The following is a 20,676-nucleotide window of genomic DNA, read 5'->3' as shown; positions in this document are numbered from 1 at the left end:
TTTTTATAAGTTTATATTTTTAAACCAACTGTTTTCTTTTTTACTAATAAGAACCACTTCTGTCAAATGCACACAGCCCTTTTTCAGAACACACACAAGGATGGTGCACTTGCTCCGCTCCTCCCGACGACCCGCCCACCAACCCGGGACAGGAGTCACGTGTCCCGCCGCCCAGCTTCACAAATCAAACTCACCCAACACCACCAAGCAGTTGTGTGGAAAGAGAGAGAGAGAGAGAGCGAGGACGATGAGACGCAGAGATGCGTTCAGGGACAGAGAGCCACTCCATCACCCACAGAGTGACGATGAAGAGGGTTCAGTAGAGGACGAATCCAAAATGTCTCCCCAAAGAGGAGGCTTGGTGATAAGCATCTGAACAGGAGCCATGAGGGTTCTGACGTCCAACTTGTTCGCTCTGCTCTTCCTGGGCGCCTTCGCGGGGGTTTTCTATGTATGGAGCGCACTGGAGGACCGCTTGCAGCGACACAAACGGGGCTTGGGTGCTTTTTACCCTAAATTGCTTGTGGACTTCACGGCTAAAACTTCCCGGGCTCTGCTTACGGTTCCATTGGCGCAAAGAACCGGATCCGAACTCAAGGTTCACAACCTGAGCGCTGCGTCTGTAGGGAGTCGAAATCACAATATGATCGGGAATACGTCGACTCGGCAGCGGGTGTCTGTTAACTTGGACTCCCCTTTAGAGGATGGGGTATTTTGGAGCGACTGGCTGGAGGGTCTACTCCCGGTTGGCTTCACGGAGGAATACGCACGGACATGGCGCGACAGGGCGAGGACAGCACGGGTAGTGAAGCTGGAACCAGGATGCGGTAGGGTGTCCAATCAGCTCGCTACGTTCTCGGACGGCTCCAAAGCGTGCGTCCGTTACGGCATCAACGCGGATCAGGTGCAAGGTGAAACTTTGACGTATTACCTAGCGTGTTTGCTGGGGATAACGAACCTGCCCCCTTTGGTGTTGTCCCAACTCAACACTTACAGTGAACAATGGGCGGCTGTGAGGACGCGTGTGGAGGGATTACAATGGAGCGAGCGCGCAGTGGTTTCTCTCACCGAGTGGGTCTCGGACCTCAGCGGGGTTGTCACACCTGCTCCTCTCAGACAGGAGAGCAGCGGGCTTCACCCTGAGCTCCGTAACAAAACCACAGCGGAGCTCTTGGATCTCATGCAGTGGAGCGATCTCATCATATTTGACTACCTGACAGCCAACTTTGACCGGCTGGTGAGCAATCTCTTCAGTCTTCAGTGGGACCCACGCATTATGGAAAGAGACACCAACAATCTCCTTAAAACACCCCGTGGAGACCTAGTCTTCATCGATAACGAAGCCGGACTAGTGCACGGTTTCCGGGTGTTGAACATGTGGGAGAAATACCACCAGAAGGTCCTGAGCTCCGTGTGCGTGTTCAGGAACAGGACGGCGCAGCGTGTGGCTGAGCTCCACGGGCGCAGGGACACCAGAAGAAGGTTGCTGGAGCTCTACAGAGACAGCGAGCCTTTGTCCGCCAAGTTGGGGTTCCTTTCCGACGAGCACGCTGCCTTGCTCCAGGACAGGATAGAAATAGTTCACACTCATATTTTACACTGCAAAAAGAAGTATAGCCGGCTGTAAGCATGGCGTGGGTTGTACCATCTCCAACTGGGACGTTTTGTTTTCATGATCCAACTGAACTACCTCTTAGGGATGAAATGCAATGCCTAATTTCTATAACTATTTGTACTGTATATGTCTAATATGTCTAATTCCCAGCACATTTCACTATGAAGTCCACTTTGTACAGCGTTGTACAGGAACACTATAGTGACTGGAATAGACCACACTAGTGACTGAGGGGGGGTACATCATGTAGCCCCTATTGCTGTATATGCGTTGAAATTGTTGCCTTGTGGTATATTATCTTCAAAAATGGACTCCCAAGCCTTAATATTTACAGTCCATTATTAAACAATGCAGTTTATGTTAGAATCCAGTCGCTTTTATAGAAAATATAAAAAAATATATTGCACAGTAAATTGTCATAGGCATCATGTGCACTATTGTAATTTGAATTTTTTTTAATTCTGCCTTAAAAGTGTAGCATATTCATTCACGGTGAACACTGTCATGTTGTAATTAATGTACAGCAACTTGTGTTTAATTGTAACATTCCATATAAGATTTTTTTTTTTTCTGAAATACACACTAATTTATGTTAATGCTGTGTTCTGTTTTACTGTCCTACAGTGCATCAAACATTTATTTTGCTGTGCTTGATGATGACAGTGCGCTCATTGTGTTGTATAAACGCATGGAACTGGCATGAATGTTCCCTCTGAGCCATTCTGTCAGCCAAAGGCACGCTACAATGGCAAAAACGCTAATCCTTTCTAATCTTACCAGGAATTATAAAGGAGGAGACAAGTGACACCGTTTGATACATTTTCAGAAGGATTTGCTGCATTAAAATAAGTTGTAATTTTTGTCCTCTACCTGAATTAAGATCTTTTTTAATAGTTTCAGCTGAAGAATGAACTAAATACAGTAAAGTCTCGTTATATCGATATTCTCGGGAGTCGGAAAAAAATAGCGATATAACCGGACTATCCATATATCCGATCCTGCGCCGAACTGCATTAAAAGTGGGCAATAATGCACTCGCTTAAATCAATCTTTGCTTAAGGATTTCAATACCAAAAAAGAACACGGCGAACGGCTGCTTCCAGTCACACCGATTCCTGCACTTCCTGGTTCACAGGTCATGCTCAACCCGCCCCACATAGCTGGCCAAACACATGCCTGCAACAGAAGAACCAACAAACGCCAGCATGTACATATGAAAAACAGTGATTATTGCAAGCGATAAAAAGATATCTGAATACAACACAATTAAGTACATGTATTTGTACGCTTGTGTCTTCGTTGGAATAGGTGTGTATGCTATGTCAGTTGGTTCTTCTGTTGCAGGCATGTGTTTGGCCAGCTATGTGGGGCGGGTTGAGCATGACCTGTGAACCAGGAAGTGCGGGAATCGGTGTGTGTGCTGCACTCTGGTGGTGGAAGTGTGAAAAATAAAGTTGACTGGAAGCAGCCGTTCGCCGTGTTCTTTTTTGGTATTGAAATCCTTAAGCAAAGATTGATTTAAGCTGCTTTTGTATCGATATAAGCAGACCAAATTGGCAAAAGGGCATCGTAGTAACCGGATTATCATAATAACCGGGTATCGTACTAACTGAACTAATTATATCATAAAAGAATAGAAATTTGCCGGGAAATGAAAATAGTATCGTAATAAGTAGTAATTCGTTATAACCGATATCGATATAACGAGACTTTACTGTATATGGGAAATTAAGATGATGAGAGGCTAATTAATGATGTTTTTCAATCAGCGGAGGGCTTTGTTTACAGTTTTTCAAAGGTTACATTAGCACAGTGAAATGTATTGGCATTAGGGGTATGTATTGGTAAGAATCTGATGATATGATACGTATCATGATACTAGGCTCACAATATGATATATCACAATATATCACGATACTGTTAACAAGGTGATATTTTTTTGTTTTTCTTGTAGTTAAAGATTATTTCCTGGAAAAAAATGAATTACACCAGCAATATGCACTTACTCAACACATTTTTATTCCATTAGAACAGTATGTTATGCTGTATCACAAACTTAAAGTGTAGCATTTGGATAAATAAAGCTTTAAATTTACAAAAAAAAACCATAAAAAAAATAAATTAAATTATGTCTCAAGATCCTGCTCAAATGTTCACATTTTATTAGCTGTGAAAAAATGCAGAGTATACATTCATTCATTCATTTTCTACCGCTTTTCCTCATGAGGGTCGCGGCTGTCTTTGGGCGAGAGGCGGGGTACACCCTGGACTGGTCGCCAGCCAATCACAGGGCACATATAGACAAACAACCATTCACACTCACATTCATACCTATGGACAATTTGGAGTCACCAATTAACCTAGCATGTTTTTGGCATGTGGGAGAAAACCCACGCATGCACGGGGAGAACATGCAAACTCCACACAGAGACGGCCGAGGGTGGAATTGAACTGGGGTCTCCTAGCTGTGAGGCCTGCGTGCTAACCACTTGCTTCGCAGACCCCCCAAAATATACATAGAAAAGATTCATATGCAAAAGGTAATTTATTTTGGAATTGAACCCTGGATTCCTAGCTGTGAGGTCTGCACACTAACCACTCGACCGCCGTGCCGCCTGCAAAGTATACAGTCCCTGACTTATCTACCATCAGAAGAGTATTTTTGTGGAACAAAGTAACTAACATCAGTTAAAAAGTCCTTTATGATGCTTAAAATAACCATTATTTAACAAAATAGTGATATCAATTTGAAAAACAAAATACCCGCAATATCACAGTATTACTTTTGAAGTATACAAAAGGACCTTCGCATTTCTTGCTTTAAGTCCTCATGGTGTCTGGCTAAGTGGACTCGCAGATTTGTCGTGTTTCCCCGAATACTTTATTCGGGCATGACACATTTTACAAACGACATGGATTTTTGTCAATTTCTGCACTTTGTGTAGTGCTACTTTGTGTAGAAATCCAAAATGTGTCCAAAATGTGTGATCGGAGGTTTCAATTAAAATCGGAAATGAGCCTTTTGCACTTGAATAAAAACCATATACAGTAGGGGTCTCAAACACGCGGCCCGCGGGCCAAATGTGGCCCGCAGGACACTAATTTGAGGCCCCCGCCTTGATATGAAAGTTTAATGTTATATATTACGTTTGATTAATGTTCATGTTAAAGGTTAAATAACTGTTAATAGTTATCCTCCCTATCTGTGTGGAAGTGGTAAGTTTTTGGCTATTTAAGTTTAAAGGAAATAACTTGAAGGCTACCGTTTAGGTCGCTAGCTTTCTAGTTTGCGATTATTATTATTATATTTATTTATTTATTACTGATTGATTGATTTTCTTTATTCTTGATTTGTTTATTTATTTTTCATCTTATTTTGTGTAGAAAAATAAAAAGTAAGATATTTGAGAACAGTGGAATGTTTTATCAGAGCTTTTATTGTAGAAAATTGGAACCAAAGTCAAGTTTTACATTTTTTTTTGTTTTTAATAAATTTTTTTTTTTTTTTTGGAAAACCTGATGCGACCCAGTCTCACCCAGTAAATTGAGTTTGAGACCCCTGGTATACAGTCTATGATAAATGCCTAAAAATATCCATATCATACTTTTTAATATCGATACAGTATCGTGGAACGAAATATTGTGATATATATCCGAAACGATATTTTCTTACACCCCTAATCGGCATGAGTGCCTGCAGGTCAGTATTATTATCTCAGGCTTTCGCTGCAACACCACATGAGTTTTTAATTTAGCCCTTTCAGAAAGACCCCTTCCCTATTAGTTCCAACACATATTGGACTTCTCTGAGCTTCACAGGAAGAAACATATTGGGAAAGTCTGTATCTTGGAAATGGTTTCTTTTACTACTTTTAATGTTCAGCCAACTTCGGGGAACATCACTGCGTGTACGGCTCTGTATTCGGATGAAAGGATTACAGCTTCCTGTTCCAATAGTGCCTTATCTTTGACTTCGCTATTTGGGGCATGTGGCAGTGATTTGCGGTTTTTCACAACAGAGATGCAGTGTACAGGGTTAAGCAGGTATAACTAGACCCCCGACCCCCACATCCCCAGTCCAACCACCTGCTTCAGCTGCTGGGAGATCAATATGTGCACTGGCTGTGGGGAAAAAGGAGGTCATGGTAATGGCTTGGGTGCTGGTTCTACAGTGAGTACGCTGACTTGAATTTCAGTGAGGGGGGGGGGGGTTATGTGGATTCTGAGTGCAGCTGGGCACCGTCTAAGCATGCCTGTTCATGCTGAACCCTGCAGGAGATTTACGACAGGCTGCAGACACCAGGGATTAAACACAATGTTTAACTGAGGTCTGCATGTGTAAACCAGACTCACAAGCTTCCTGTCCTGCCTTTTAAGAATTCCCTCAAATCTTACCCTTTGTGCTTCATCTAGTTAGACTTAAATGAACCTCCTAAATGTATTGAGATGTTGTTTTTTTTTAATCCATGACCATAGCAGCTGCAGTCAAGTTAACCCTTAGATGCATGAGTGACTGGACCTACACTCTTCCATAAGTGGGTCAAAAATTACCCATACTAGAATCAATGCGTTTTTATTCAAATTTTGCCATTTTGGTTAGGAATAATCACTTGTATGATATTTAGTATTATATTTAGGAGTTGATAAGTTGATAAGAATCAAAGGTTCCAATTGGATTCCATAGAAAATGCACGCAGGTCATTTTTGACCCACTTATGGAAGGTTGGGGTAGTAACACAAAAACAAAAAAGTTAAAAATGTGAATGGCATGATATCAAAAACATGTTTTTTGAGGAATACCTGGAATATTAAACGATAAAAAATTTCAATTACAAAGATACTTCCAAAAAAAAACCTGACCAGGTCATTTTTGACCCACTTATGGAAGGTTGGGGTAGTAACACAAAAACAAAAATTTCTTAAAATGTATAAAAAGTAAGTTAAAAATGTGAATGACATGATATCAAAAACATGTTTTTTGAGGAATACCTGGAATATGAAATGATAAAAAATGTTAATTACGAAGATATTTCAAGAAAACAACCTGACCGGGTCATTTTTGACCCAATATTGGAAGGTTGGGGTAGTAACACAAAAACAAAAAATTCTTAAAATGTATAAAAAGGTAAGTTAAAAATGTGAATGGCATGATATCAAAAACATGTTTTTTGAGGAATACCTGGAATATGAAATGATGAAAAAAAATTTCATTACAAAGATATTTCAAGAAAACAACCTGACCGGGTCATTTTTGGCCCACTTATGGAAGGTTGGGGTAGTAACACAAAAACGAAAATTTCTTAAAATGTATAAAAGGTAAGTTAAAATGTGAATGGTATGACATCAAAAACATGTTTATTGAGGAATACCTGGAATATGAAATGATAATTTTTTTTAATTATGAAGATATTTCAAGAAAACAACCTGACCGGGTCATTTTTGACCCACTTATGGAAGGTTGGGGTAGTAACACAAAAACAAAAATTTCTTAAAATGTATAAAAGTTAAGTTAAAAATGTGAATGGTATGACATCAAAAACGTGTTTTTTGAGGAATACCTGGAATATGAAATGATGAAAAAAATTTCATTACAAAGATATTTCAAGAAAACAATCTGACCGGGTCATTTTTGACCCACTTATGCATCTAAGGGTTAATGGACACTTTATAAATCACCATTAACTTTTTACCGGATTACTCACACTTCCTTCTTGGTTTATTCAAAGCTTTTCAAGTCTGCACTCAATTTCTTCTCAAACTCCGAATCAACAGAATCTGGTGTAACGCAGTCAAACAAATGAAACTTTTCCTCTCGCTCATGGCAGTAGAGTAGTATGCGGTACTTAATTGCACCCTTCCAAATGCCAACGAGCTGTGGTTGTCTTCACATGTGGTACTTTTGTGTGTCGGTACAAAGAACCGCCAGCTCAGATGGTGATGCAGCCCAGGAGCCCGCAGCAGGTCCGAGCCCAGATCTGCAGGTACTTGAACGGATCTTCCTCTTATTTGTGCACATTGCAAACATTCCAGAGGGGCAGAGGGAGGATCATCACCATGGACACACACATGCACGGAACAGGAAAATGAAACAGGAACCAGCTGTGTACACAGGCTGTCTTTAATGTTGAAAATTTAACCCTTGAGCCCTTTTTTTTCCTCTTGCTTTTTACAGATGCGACTATACAATCATTGTTAATATTGGCATATAGAAATTGATAATGGTAATGGTTTTATTTAATTTGAACATACATCAGATTACAATTGAGTGCATCACATAATCAGTTCACAGTTCCACATGTCCGAAAGGAGTAGGAAGAAGCACAGCTTATTAAATCTTACCCGTTCATCTGGTACTTACAATTTTCTTTTACAACTTTCTTCTCCTGCTTTCCATAATACAGTTTAAGTTTTTTGTTTGTTTGTTTGTTTTTTTTAAATCAGTAACTGTTACATTTGTTCACTTCCTGCTTTCCTAATTTAATTTAATTTAATTTAATTTAATTTAATTTAATTTAATTTAATTTAATTTAATTTAATTTAATTTAATTTAATTTAATTTAATTTAATTTAATTTTGGTTTACTTTAGTTTACTTTAGTTTACTTTAGTTTACTTTAGTTTGACCATACAATGTCATAATGGGTACCATAGTAACTGTCAATATAGTGATATTTTTAGCCTTATGCATTATTTTAGCTGTTTAGCTAAATAAATGTTAAATTAGCTGTTTAATAAACAGATTGTAGGCATAATTCCATTAAAAAAGTGATATGTAATATTATACCGGGTTGTTTTGTCCTACAACAAGTGTGTGTCTCCCCATCGGTGGACTCGACATATATGAGTGGAGAGACATAACCGGCATTCTTTCAAGGCTACATAGTGCAGGGGACTTCCTGTGCATGGCTGAATGATTTCATTATAAAACACAGCACATAGGGGGAGAGTCACTTAGTCACAGCTGAGTGAATGCCGACCATAAAGGGTCAATCGGGGTGGGGGAGGCCGGGGCAACAACTAGAGGGGCTTTCACGTTGTGGGCTTGGACATCCAGGCGCTGGTGTGCTGGGAGAGCTGGCACAAAGCCTGACTGTGTTCAAACCAGGGGGCGCGGGCGTAAGGTCAGGGCCTTTGGGTTTTGTTCCTCAAGAAAGAAAAAGTTGTCATCAGGAAAGGGAACAACACATTGCTTTGCTGAAATGCAAGGATGAATACTTTCTTTGTGATTGACGGAATTTTATTTTGATTTGACTGAATTATTATGTTTCATTATGATAGCAGAATTCCCAGATATGAGCAAAAGTAATGGATTTTCTGATTGTATATTCACAAATGTCATGTAGCTTGCATTATACAATAATCCATGTCACCGTAATCAAAATAAGACGTGTTATAACCTCATTTGAGCTTTTCTCTATTTTCCCTTAATACGATTAGCTTCATGGTCGTCTATGCACACATAAAATAAATCCAGATTAATTTCAACACTTAATTCCATCCTATTTGTTATGCTGCGCCCTTCAAAGTCTGTCTCAAAGTGTCATGTCCTGCAAAAATTTGTCAGTTTATTATAATCGAGTCTAAACATTTACATTTCATTACATAAGGAGAATAAGAGTATGGTATTTGTTGTTTTTTACTTAAACGACTTTTGTGTAAATTACATTACTATTACTCTGGTGTTAAGCTCCTCGTACTTAAGTTGTACACTCCCAAAATATCACTGTCTAAAACCATATCAAATTATAATGTATGTCATATTTTTCCATAGGAAACCATGATAACTCGATCTGTTCCAGACCCTCACAAATTGTAACATACTGTATATCACTTTCATTCATTCATTCATTTTCTACCGCTTTTTCCTCACGAGGGTCGCAGGGGGTGCTGGAGCCTATCCCAGCTGTCTTCGGGTGAACTTTGAATCTACCGCCATTAATACAACAAAATTTTGCTGTGTTGGTCGCATTTTTGCTTGATTGAAAAATATGTTGAAGAGGTCGTCAGACAAGTAAACAAGTTTACAGTTTGGAGTTGTACTACCCAGCATGCTTTGCGGGCATTTGGAGTTCATTCATTCATTTTCTACCGCTTTTCCTCACGAAGGTCGCGGGGGTGCTGGAGCCTATCCCAGCTGTCTTTGAGCGAGAGGACAAGTAAACAAGTTTACAACATACATCGTTGTTGCAGTTGTACTACCCAGCATGCCTTGCGGGCATTTGGAGTTCATTCATTCATTTTCTACCGCTGTTCCTCACGAGGGTCACTGGGGGAGCTGGAGCCTATCCCAGCTGTCTTCGAGCAAGAGGACAAATAAACAAGTTTATAACATACATTGTTGTTGCAGTTGTACTACCCAGCATGCCTTGCGGGCATTTGGAGTTCATTCATTCATTTTCTACCGCTGTTCCCCACGAGGGTCACGGGGGGAGCTGGAGCCTATCCCAGCTGTCTTCAAGCGAGAGGACAAGTAAACAAGTTTATAACATACATCGTTGTTGCAGTTGTACTACCCAGCATGCCTTGCGGGCATTTGGAGTTCATTCATTCATTTTCTACCGCTGTTCCTCACGAGGGTCATGGGGGGAGCTGGAGCCTATCCCAGCTGTCTTCAAGCGAGAGGACAAGTAAACAAGTTTATAACATACATCGTTGTTGCAGTTGTACTACCCAGCATGCCTTGCGGGCATTTGGAGTTCATTCATTCATTTTCTATTGCTGTTCCTCACAAGGGTCACGGGGGGAGCTGGAGCCTATCCCAGCTGTCTTCAAGCGAGAGGACAAGTAAACAAGTTTATAACATACATTGTTGTTGCAGTTGTACTACCCAGCATGCCTTGCGGGCATTTGGAGTTCATTCATTCATTTTCTACCGCTGTTCCTCACGAGGGTCACGGGGGGAGCTGGAGCCTATCCCAGCTGTCTTCAAGCGAGAGGACAAGTAAACAAGTTTATAACATACATCGTTGTTGCAGTTGTACTACCCAGCATGCCTTGCGGGCATTTGGAGTTCATTCATTCATTTTCTACCGCTGTTCCTCACGAGGGTCATGGGGGGAGCTGGAGCCTATCCCAGCTGTCTTCAAGCGAGAGGACAAGTAAACAAGTTTATAACATACATCGTTGTTGCAGTTGTACTACCCAGCATGCCTTGCGGGCATTTGGAGTTCATTCATTCATTGTCTACCGCTTTTCCTCACGAGGGTCACAGGGGTGAGCTGGAGCCTATCCCAGCTGTCTTCGGGCGAGAGGCGGGGTACACCCTGGACTGGTCGCCAGCCAATCACAGGGCACATATAGACAAACAACCATTCACACTCACATTCATACCTATGGACAATTTGGAGTCGCTAATTAACCTAGCATGTTTTTGGAATGTGGGAGGAAACCGGCGTACCCGGAGAACATGCAAACTCCACACAGAGATGGCCGAGGGTGGAATTGAACCCTGGTCTCCTAGCTGTGCAGTCTGCATGCTAACCACTCGACCACCGTGCCGCCCTATATCACTTTCAATAGAACAATTATACGTAGGAACAAGGAGGTCCGGTTTCCTCCCACATTCCAAAAACATGCTAGGTTAATTAGCGACTCCAAATTGTGTGTTTACCATGCAGGCCTCACAGCTAGGAGATCCGAGTTCAATTCCACCCTCGGCCGTCTTTGTGTGGAGTTTGCATGTTCTCCCCGTGCATGCGTGGGTTTTCTCCGGGTAGTCCGATAGTCCGACAGCTGGGATAGGCTCCAGCACCCCCATGACCCTCATGAGGATAAGTGGTAGAAAATGAATGAATGAATGAATTAATATATTTTGGAGGTATATTTTGTTTATACAATGTTCGAGAGTTCCAGACAAGTATTTGTTATGACTTGCAAAGTTTTCTATTTTGTTAAATGAACTCATATTTCACACGGCATTTGATTGGCATTTGATTGATATTTCTCTTTTGATGCTTTGCTGCAGCTTGGGTGCTACTTTCTAGAGCACGCTCATTTGCATCAGGCTCATCTCTATGTAAATGAGAATTAGTGTGCTTATGGAAATGACTCTTGAGTTTTCTTTTTTTAACTCAAGTTTAAAAGAATAGCTGGTCACATACACATTTTACTGCAGAATGTGTCTAAAGACACAGATACAGTATTTCTTTATGCAAATATTATTAGTGGCATCACAGCTCAAATGATTGTATATACTGAAATTATTGGAAAAAAATAAATAGATAGATAATAAATATAAAAATTAGTGACTTGACTACACTATAAACACACACACAAAAAACAAAAAACTCCCAAACAAAACTCACTTATCAGCTGCTATATAAACATGGAACCTATCAAAAGAAAAATTAGATTTCCATTTTTCATCAGAAGAAAATGTTTCTAACTTTTTCTGTACTTAAATTTTCCGTTGTGGAACATAAGTACATTTCAGGGAAATATTAGTTGCCAACTAAAAAAAAAGCGAGAATTTTTTTTTGTGTGTGAAAATACCCATTTTACTTTGACACATATATTTAGCTATTGTGACAGCTAATTACAATCTCAATTACAGTATTTATTTATGCAAATATTAATTGTGGCATCACAGCTCAAATGGTTGTATATACTGAAATTATTGGAAAAAAATAAGCATCAAAGTGAGAGTAGATAATAAATATAAAAATTAGTGACTTGACTACACTATAAACACACACAAAAAAAACAAAAAACTCCCAAACAAAACTCACTTATCAGCTGCTGATGGTGCTTGTTTGACAAAGGAGGATGAAGTTTTGTGATTTGCTTTGTTTGCCGTGACAAAGTCGTACCGGCTTTGTGCCAGACATGCCTGAAGTGCAGAGAGAATCAATACACAGAAGGGCAAGAGGACGTGTGATGACAAAATTTTTCGACCCTGCTGAAAAAGCACATTCCTCCAGGCGAGCTTGATCCTTTACTCTCTCCCTTGCACTGCTTGCCTTCAGACTCTACCCTGTACAAGGTGGTCACTCATAGTCGTCTTTGTGAATTATAGCACCCATCGACAGTCCCGGAGCTCTGTAATTTGGTCATTTGTATGTAAATTGTGCTTTGTACAACTATTGCAGTGTGTTGTACCGCACAAATACTGTCCTACCTTGCTCCATAAAATGCTGTGCTTTCACACAGGAATTATTGCACTGCGGAGATGTCAGAAGAGTCAATCAGTGAAGTAGATAGGTGACAAAGAGTAGCAAGAGAAGCAGACGGAACCTTGTGAGTGCAGGGCTGAGAAGAGACATAAAAGGTAGTTATTTTGAGGTTAGATCCAGGTGCTATCCTCTCTCTCTCTCTCTCTCTCTCTCTCTCCCGCAGTGTCAGTCGGATGAGGCAACGGCTCGCCAGAGGCAAACATTCGAGGGGGGGCTTATGGCTGACTCTGTAGTTTCATTGTCATTCCAACAAGATTTGACATGCCTTGCTCATGGTGAGATGACACCACAGAGTATAAGGTCCAGACGACTTGGGGGCAGTCTGTCCTAATTGTCGCATGATGCTGAATGAAACTGATGTGAGCGGATGAATAGTCTGCTTTGGCATGGGTGTAAAAACAGACCATAAACCAAATGGATGTCGCCTTTGAGTACGGAGAGGAAAAACAACAGACGCGCTTTGTTTCTAAAGGTCAACGCACTGGCGAGAAAAATCACCCCCAGTTCTCATGTGATTCATTACCTTAGTAAATAACAAGGTTAAAATGTCCCTTTTAAAATGATGGTCTCATTCTGAGTCACAGACAAAATAAAAGACTGGGTGTTGTCTGTCGCTACACTGGAACCTTTTGAACAACAGCTACTTTTGTATGGTGTTCTTCGGTTTCTCCACCAGATTCAACCGTCACTCCTCGCCAACACTTCTGGCATAAAATAAAACAAAGTGGTGACAGTCAAAATACCAAAGACGAGACTTCAAAGCAAATCCACATTACCAATTTGTTGAATCCAATTCTTCTATAAGGCGACATATTTCAAAAGATCACTTTCAATATTATTTGTCTGGAATGTCTGGAATTGCTCTAAACAGGTCATTTTAGTGAATACAGGATGATGACAATGAAGTGAAAAAAGGTCATAACAACAATAAATAATACAAGATGTGCACTTAAAAGAATTACACAAAGCCAATATTCACTGAACTTCACAGCAAGGACAAAGAAACCTTTTCTAATTCGGGAAGGAGTTGAATAAAAATGCACATAGTTTACAACTGGATCACTTTTTTTCATAGCATAAAAACGCTTTAATTTTTACAGTAGCGGCAGTAGTGCTATTTCTTTCACTCTTCAGTAATGACATGGAGACTAAGAATCATCTTGAAATAGTAAATTATATTAATAACATATTGTATAGATTTAGGCTTTGAGTCAAACACTAAAGCATAACCTTGAATTACCTGAAAGCAGTGCTTCAATTATTTTGCTCCCCTTGTGACAGAATTTTTTTTTCATTGAATTATTCATTTTATTTTACAGTGTAACCTTGGTTAGCATGTTTTTTGGTTATCAACAAAAAAATATGCAAAATTTTTCCTTGGTTTGCATACATTCTATAGTTAGCATGTATTTATGTCAAGCTTCTTGTCCTGTTATTAACTCATTGAAGTCATTTGTCAAAAGACAACCCCATTTTAGAAGAGATGCTCCCCTTGTGAACAGACATGTTTTATTTTTTTATTGAATTATTTATTTTATTTTACAGTGGAACCTTGGTTAGCAGGTTTTTTGGTTAACAACAAAAAATAATGCAAAATTTTGCCTTGGTTTACATACATTCTTCAGTTAGCATGTATTATGTCAAATATCTTGTCCTGTTATTAACTCATTGAAGTCATTTGTCAAAAGACAACCCCATTTTAGAAGAGATGCTCTCCTTGTGAACAGAAATGTTTTATTTTTCATTGAATTATTCATTTTATTTTACAGTGGAACCTTGGTTAGCAGGTTTTTTTGGTTAACAACAAAAAATAATGCAAAATTTTGCCTTGGTTTACATACATTCTTCAGTTAGCATGTATTTATGTCAAGCATCTTGTCCTGTTATTAACTCATTGAAGTCATTTGTCAAAATACAACCCCATTTTAGAAGAGATGCTCCCCTTGTGAAAAGACATGTTTTATTTTTTTATTGAAATTTTTATTTTATTTTTTACAGAGTAACCTTGGTTAGCATGTTTTTTGGTTAACAACAAAAAATAATGCAAAATTTTGCCTTGGTTTACATACATTCTTCAGTTAGCATGTATTATGTCAAGCATCTTGTCCTGTTATTAACTCATTGAAGTCATTTGTCAAAAGACAACCCCATTTTAAAAGAGATGTTCCCCTTGTGAACAGACATGTTTTATTTTTTTATTGAATTATTTATTTTATTTTACAGTGGAACCTTGGTTAGCAGGTTTTTTGGTTAACAACAAAAAATAATGCAAAATTTTGCCTTGGTTTACATACATTCTTCAGTTAGCATGTATTATGTCAAGCATCTTGTCCTGTTGTTAACTCATTGAAGTCATTTGTCAAAAGACAACCCCATTTTAGAAGAGATGCTCTCCTTGTGGACAGAAATTTTTTAGTTTTCATTGAATTATTCATTTTATTTTACAGTGTAACCTTGGTTAGCATGTTTTTTGGTTAACAACAAAAAATAATGCAAAATTTTGCCTTGATTTGCATACATTCTCCAATTAGCATGTATTATGTCAAGCATCTTGTCCTGTTGTTAACTCATTGAAGTCATTTGTCAAAAGACAACGCCATTTTAGAAGATTTTGACCGATATGTTCAGACACACGGAATATTACGTTCTTTGGCAATATAAACATGGAACCTATCGAAAGAAAGATTAGACTTCCATTTTTCATCAAAAGAAAATGTTTCTAACTTGTTTTGTACTTTATTTATCCGTTGTGGAACATAAGTACATTTCAGGAAAATATTAGTTGCCAACTAAAAAAGTGAGATTTTTTTTTTTGTGAAAATACACATTTCAAGCATAACTTTTACTTTGACACAAATATTTAGCTATTGTGACAGCTCAAATATCTGAACCTGGGGTTGGCAAACTACAGCTCGGGGGCCACATCCGGCCCGCTAAGTGTTTAAATACGGCCCGTCCATTCTTTCCAAAGTATTTCATTGAAACTTAACATACAACTTGGCATCATGACTTGAGCCAAAAACATCATGGATGTTTTTCCCATTCAAATTCAAGAAAAGTTCTTATCAAACACATTTCTGCTACCTTGTGGCCGTTGTTATTTTACAATACTCCAATGTGCTTTTATAATTCAGCACTTTCTTCCACAGAGGCACTCGTTTTGTCTGCTGTCATTCATTTCATTCTTTCAGTTTGAAACACCTCATAGAGTACCATTTATCTTATTGAACACCCGGGGTTTGAAATATATGTTATGCTTAATCGCAAAATTCACAGCTACCTAGTGGGACATAAAAAAAAAAAACACATACAGACTGCAATTTTTGAAGGCAAAAAAAAAAACAAAAACAATGCTTACAAAGTGCAGTGTTGACTTGAAGAACTCTGATGAACACTTCACTTTTCATTGAATAACAAGGAGCTTGTCATCTGCATGGCTTCATTCCAGACATTTTGAATAAATGTTGTTAGCATTGAATGCCTTTTAGCATATGAATGGTTGCATGCAGCTCTCAGCCAGTCTATTAATTAAAACATCAATAGTTGGCATAGAGCTGGCCAATTCAGGGTGTACAGCTGGGATAGGCTCCAGCATACCCATAGTGAGGACAAGTGTTGTAGAAAATGGATAACCTTGAGTATTAATTCTTCATAACTAAAAAGTTTTTGTGGCGCTCTGGGGGCCCAAGTATAGTCCGCGGCGCAAAGAATTTATTAGTGGTTACCACTTTTTGATTTAAACCTGGTTTGTGCTTCTACGTTTGTATTTAGATTGTTAGCTCTTCAATTGAGATGAATTGAAGATTCTAATTCAGATCTTCCCATTCTCTTGAAAGCGTGGCCAACGTGCTAACCACTTGACCACCATGCAGCACACTAGGACAAGCCATCAAATATATATGCTAAATGATTTATATGATGCTTTTTGCCATAAATTATGGCTTTGAATATCACCTCAGCTGTGCAACTTTTCCTGGGGTTATTTTCATTTTTTTCATAAAGCTTAGACTTTAAATATGCAGACAAGCACCAGTTGCTTAAACGCTGTTACAAGCAAAACATTATTGTAATTGAGCATGGATGGTGAATATAATGCATGGTGCTTTGCAATATTTGGTTAAAATATAGCGAAGAACAAGGAGAAGAAGAAGAAGAATAAGAAGAGAAAGGGTAATAAAGAACCAGACAAAAAACAAATAAGTATCCTGTATAGCATTCTAATAATAATTATTATTATTATTCTAATTCTAATAATAATAATAATAATAATAATTATTATTATTATTATAATATTATTATAATATTATTATTATATTATTATTATATTATTATTACATATTATTATATTATATATTATTATTATTATTATTATTAGAATTATTATTAGAATTAGAAATAATAATAATAATAATAATAATTATTATTATTATTATTATTATTAGAACAATAACAATGATTTAATAATAATAATTATTATTATTATTATTAGAACAGTAATGATGATTTAATAATAATAATAATAATAATTGTTATTATTATTATTATTATTATTATTATTAGAATGCTATACAGGACACTTATTTGTTTTTATAATATTATATGTATATATATATGTATATATATATATATATATATAATTTGTAGAATATTTTTATAATATAATATTTATATAATAATAGTAATAATATAAAAATAATATTAATTATTATTATTATTATTACTATTATTATTATTATTATTATTATTATTATTATTAAGCATTCTAATATAAGGACATTTTCAATAATAAAGGTGTCCCTTTTTTAATTAGACAAATGATCTGACCTGACCTCCCCAAACTGAGTTGAGCTTCTTTGCAAGGGTTTTTCCTGTTAGCCGGGAACTTTTTCCTTGCCACACTTGCCACAGTGCTTTCCCATGAGAAATGGTTGTATCCCTTTTAAATGTAAAAGGGTGTGGTTCATAATATGCACCATATGAAAACATACATGTTGGGAGTTGGCGTCACGGATAGTACAGTGCAAAAGTGTGTGGCACTTTTATATATATATACGTATATATATATATTGCAATGCTATGATGACTGTATATAATTAGAATGTACCACAGAGGGTCAATCAATATATACATAGTCAGGCAAAATGATCTGACATATTTGTAGGTTAAATAAAAGGCAAATAAAGTAAAGAAACAAAAAAGTGTTTTTATTTTCAAAAAGTACGTATAATGCAATTTTGCTTTGTTTCTTTATAATGCTATTGTTTTTCATTTCTTTTTCAGTTGTTGCCATGAATTGAACTGGTTAGCATCGTGCTTTTATTGTGGAAATGTTTATCAAAACAAACAAATCTGTAACTTCAACACGAAGTGTTCCGTTTGCACTTCAATCTTGGTAGACATGATCCTGTATCAGCTGGAAACGCCATCTTGTTATGGGTTACCAACTTCAGAGCTACCGGATGACCTTGCACCGCCAGAAGTGATTTAATTTTTAAAACATAATGAAACAGAATGGCATAATGTGTACTTTTCGAAAATAAAAACACCTTTTTGTTACTTTACTTTATTTGCCTTTTATTTAAGCTACAAATGTGTCACATCATTTTGCCTGACCCTGTATATATATAGGTGGTATCATGTAGAGCAGCGATACAAAAACCACACATCCATAGCAACTTAATGCTAAACATAACTCAAAATGCCCGCAAGGCATGCTGGGTAGTACAACTGCAACAACGATGTATGTTGTAAACTTGTATACTTGTCTGATGACCTCTTCAAAATATTTTTTTTAATTAAGCAAAAATGCAAAAACACAGCAAAATGTTGGGAGAAAAAGTACCACAAACTGTTGTATTAATGGCGGCAGATTCAAAGTTTCCTTTCACACTCCTTCCACTTTCTTAAAACCTGATTTTAGTAGTTTCAACAATCCCCTCGGATGTTTCCTCGTGCTTGATGCATGCCAATAACTTGACCAGCCTGAAACAGATTAACCTCGTTTCCAGAGTCACAGGATGTGTCTTTCAACGGGGTTGTTTAACAAATGAGAAGCGCCTCATTGCATCAGTTGGGGTTAAATAACTTGTTGCCAGCTGAAACCTAATCACCTATACAGTTGTTATCCAATGGGAGGCTATTACCTATTTGCTTAGTTAAATCCATGTGGTGACCCTTTTTTTTTTTTTTTTGGTCAGACAGTGAGAAACTACAGAAGATGTTAATGACTTGTTTTAATTTGTAGCCAGTGTTTCTTCAATCAATTCAACATTGCATCAGAGAATACAAAAACAACATCAGGGCCATTGTCTTCTTTTTGCCAGTTTACCGGTAGTATGTATATCTACATGCACACTAATTGGTTACTCCAAATGCAATAGATACATCTTCAACACCCTTACCTGTCACTGTAAAGCTCAAACAGAAGCGTGCAACACACTAGAACAATAACCGAGGGCATGTGGTGTGCAGACTTTTGCCCTCAGTGCAATGTAACGCAACAGTTCTACAGGGACGGGTGCTTGGGTGACTTTAGGCATGCAGACTTGATCTTCCTGTGCAGCACTGAAAAGTCAGGTCAGTCACTGACCCCAGTCATGTTGTGTTTTTATAACCCGCAGGCTTTCAAAACAAACTCCCTCTCCACCGGCCTCTGCTCTTTTTTTTCCCCCCCATATGATGCTCCTACTTGGCAGACAACATATATCTCAGGATCAGGCTTGTAATCTATGGTTTTTCCATAATTAGAATTTTAATTAGGAGTCCTAAGATAGTTAACCACTCTCTAATCCATCAAGATAGTAACACGTCAGCATGTTGCTTTTCATAGGTTTAATGATGCCCCTCCCTTTTTCTCCAACCCTGCCCCCCTTTCATGCGTTCCAGGTGTTCCCATAATTCACTTGGCCTCAAATACCACCAGAGCATTCCTGAACTTCAGAGGCGCACCAGCAGATGAGAGCATGGATTTATGGTGAACGGCGTATGGAAGCAGGGAGGGGGGTGTTGTATGGGTGAGAAAGAGGTAGGGGCCACTTCAAAGACCAGGAAGCATTTGTTGTTCTCTCCAGTGCTCGCATAAAAAGATCCACAATTCTTTCCCTGGCTGCGCTTTTGACAGATGCAGTGTTCAATCACTGCTTTGCACACATTCAATACAGCTTTAGTTTCATTTTTATCCACCGTGACAAGATCGGCTGGCAGCGTGCACGGTGCCACGTCTGTCTTACTCTAATGCACATAATTATTTAAGACAAGGTTTAGCCTTTCATTTTTCATGATTTCAAAGGTGACCCTTTGTGGATTGCGTTCTAGTCTTTTTTTTTTTTTTATTGCACCTGCATAAAATATCACATTCTTACGCCGTCCTGTGACTTTGGGTATAAAATCCAAGGTTACAGACAAATGCCTATCAAGCTCTATTTGTGCATATGTTAATTTTGCATTTGCATATCTGCTACTATCCTGCAGTAGTATAGTCTATAAGAGTAGCCACGTATACATGGACCCAAATATTCCAATTGCATTCGGTTTATTTGCACAAAGAGAAAGATTGAACCTTTGTATACACCTCATTCCGAAAGAAAAGTGCCAATCCGAATGAATATATAATCGGATTCACAGGGGTGGAATATTCCTTTCCCCAATCCGATTGAGCTATCTTGTACCCGCTCAATCAGAAAGTTGTCAGACTGCGTTCTTCTTCGTGGTGTTTTTCTTCTTCTGTTGTTTATTGGCAGTTGGCAAGCAGCTTCCGGTGTGCATTAGCGCCATCTGTGGAACAGAATCTAAACACATCTATACTTATATATACTATACTTACAGTAAAGTCTCGTTATATCGATATCGGTTATATCGAAGTACTGCTTATTACGACACTATTTTCATTTCC

The 20,676-nt window shown here is 38.2% G+C and overlaps 1 protein-coding gene across 1 annotated transcript; it reads left to right on the top strand.

Annotated features, from left to right (window-relative positions):
• Positions 1-207: 207 nt before the first annotated feature.
• On the top strand, positions 208-2,552 carry fjx1 (four-jointed box kinase 1). The gene has a single exon (XM_058076015.2). It carries the CDS (start codon positions 386-388, stop codon positions 1,625-1,627), a length of 1,242 nt encoding a protein of 413 aa, XP_057931998.2. The 5' UTR covers positions 208-385; the 3' UTR covers positions 1,628-2,552.
• The last annotated feature ends 18,124 nt before the right edge of the window (positions 2,553-20,676 follow it).

The sequence above is a fragment of the Doryrhamphus excisus genome, linkage group LG1 (genome assembly GCF_037039965.1).
Source record: "Doryrhamphus excisus strain RoL-2023G ecotype Guam linkage group LG1, RoL_Dexc_Guam_v1.1, whole genome shotgun sequence".
Lineage (NCBI taxonomy): Eukaryota > Metazoa > Chordata > Actinopteri > Syngnathiformes > Syngnathidae > Doryrhamphus > Doryrhamphus excisus.
This window is presented reverse-complemented; position numbering and strand designations above follow the sequence as displayed.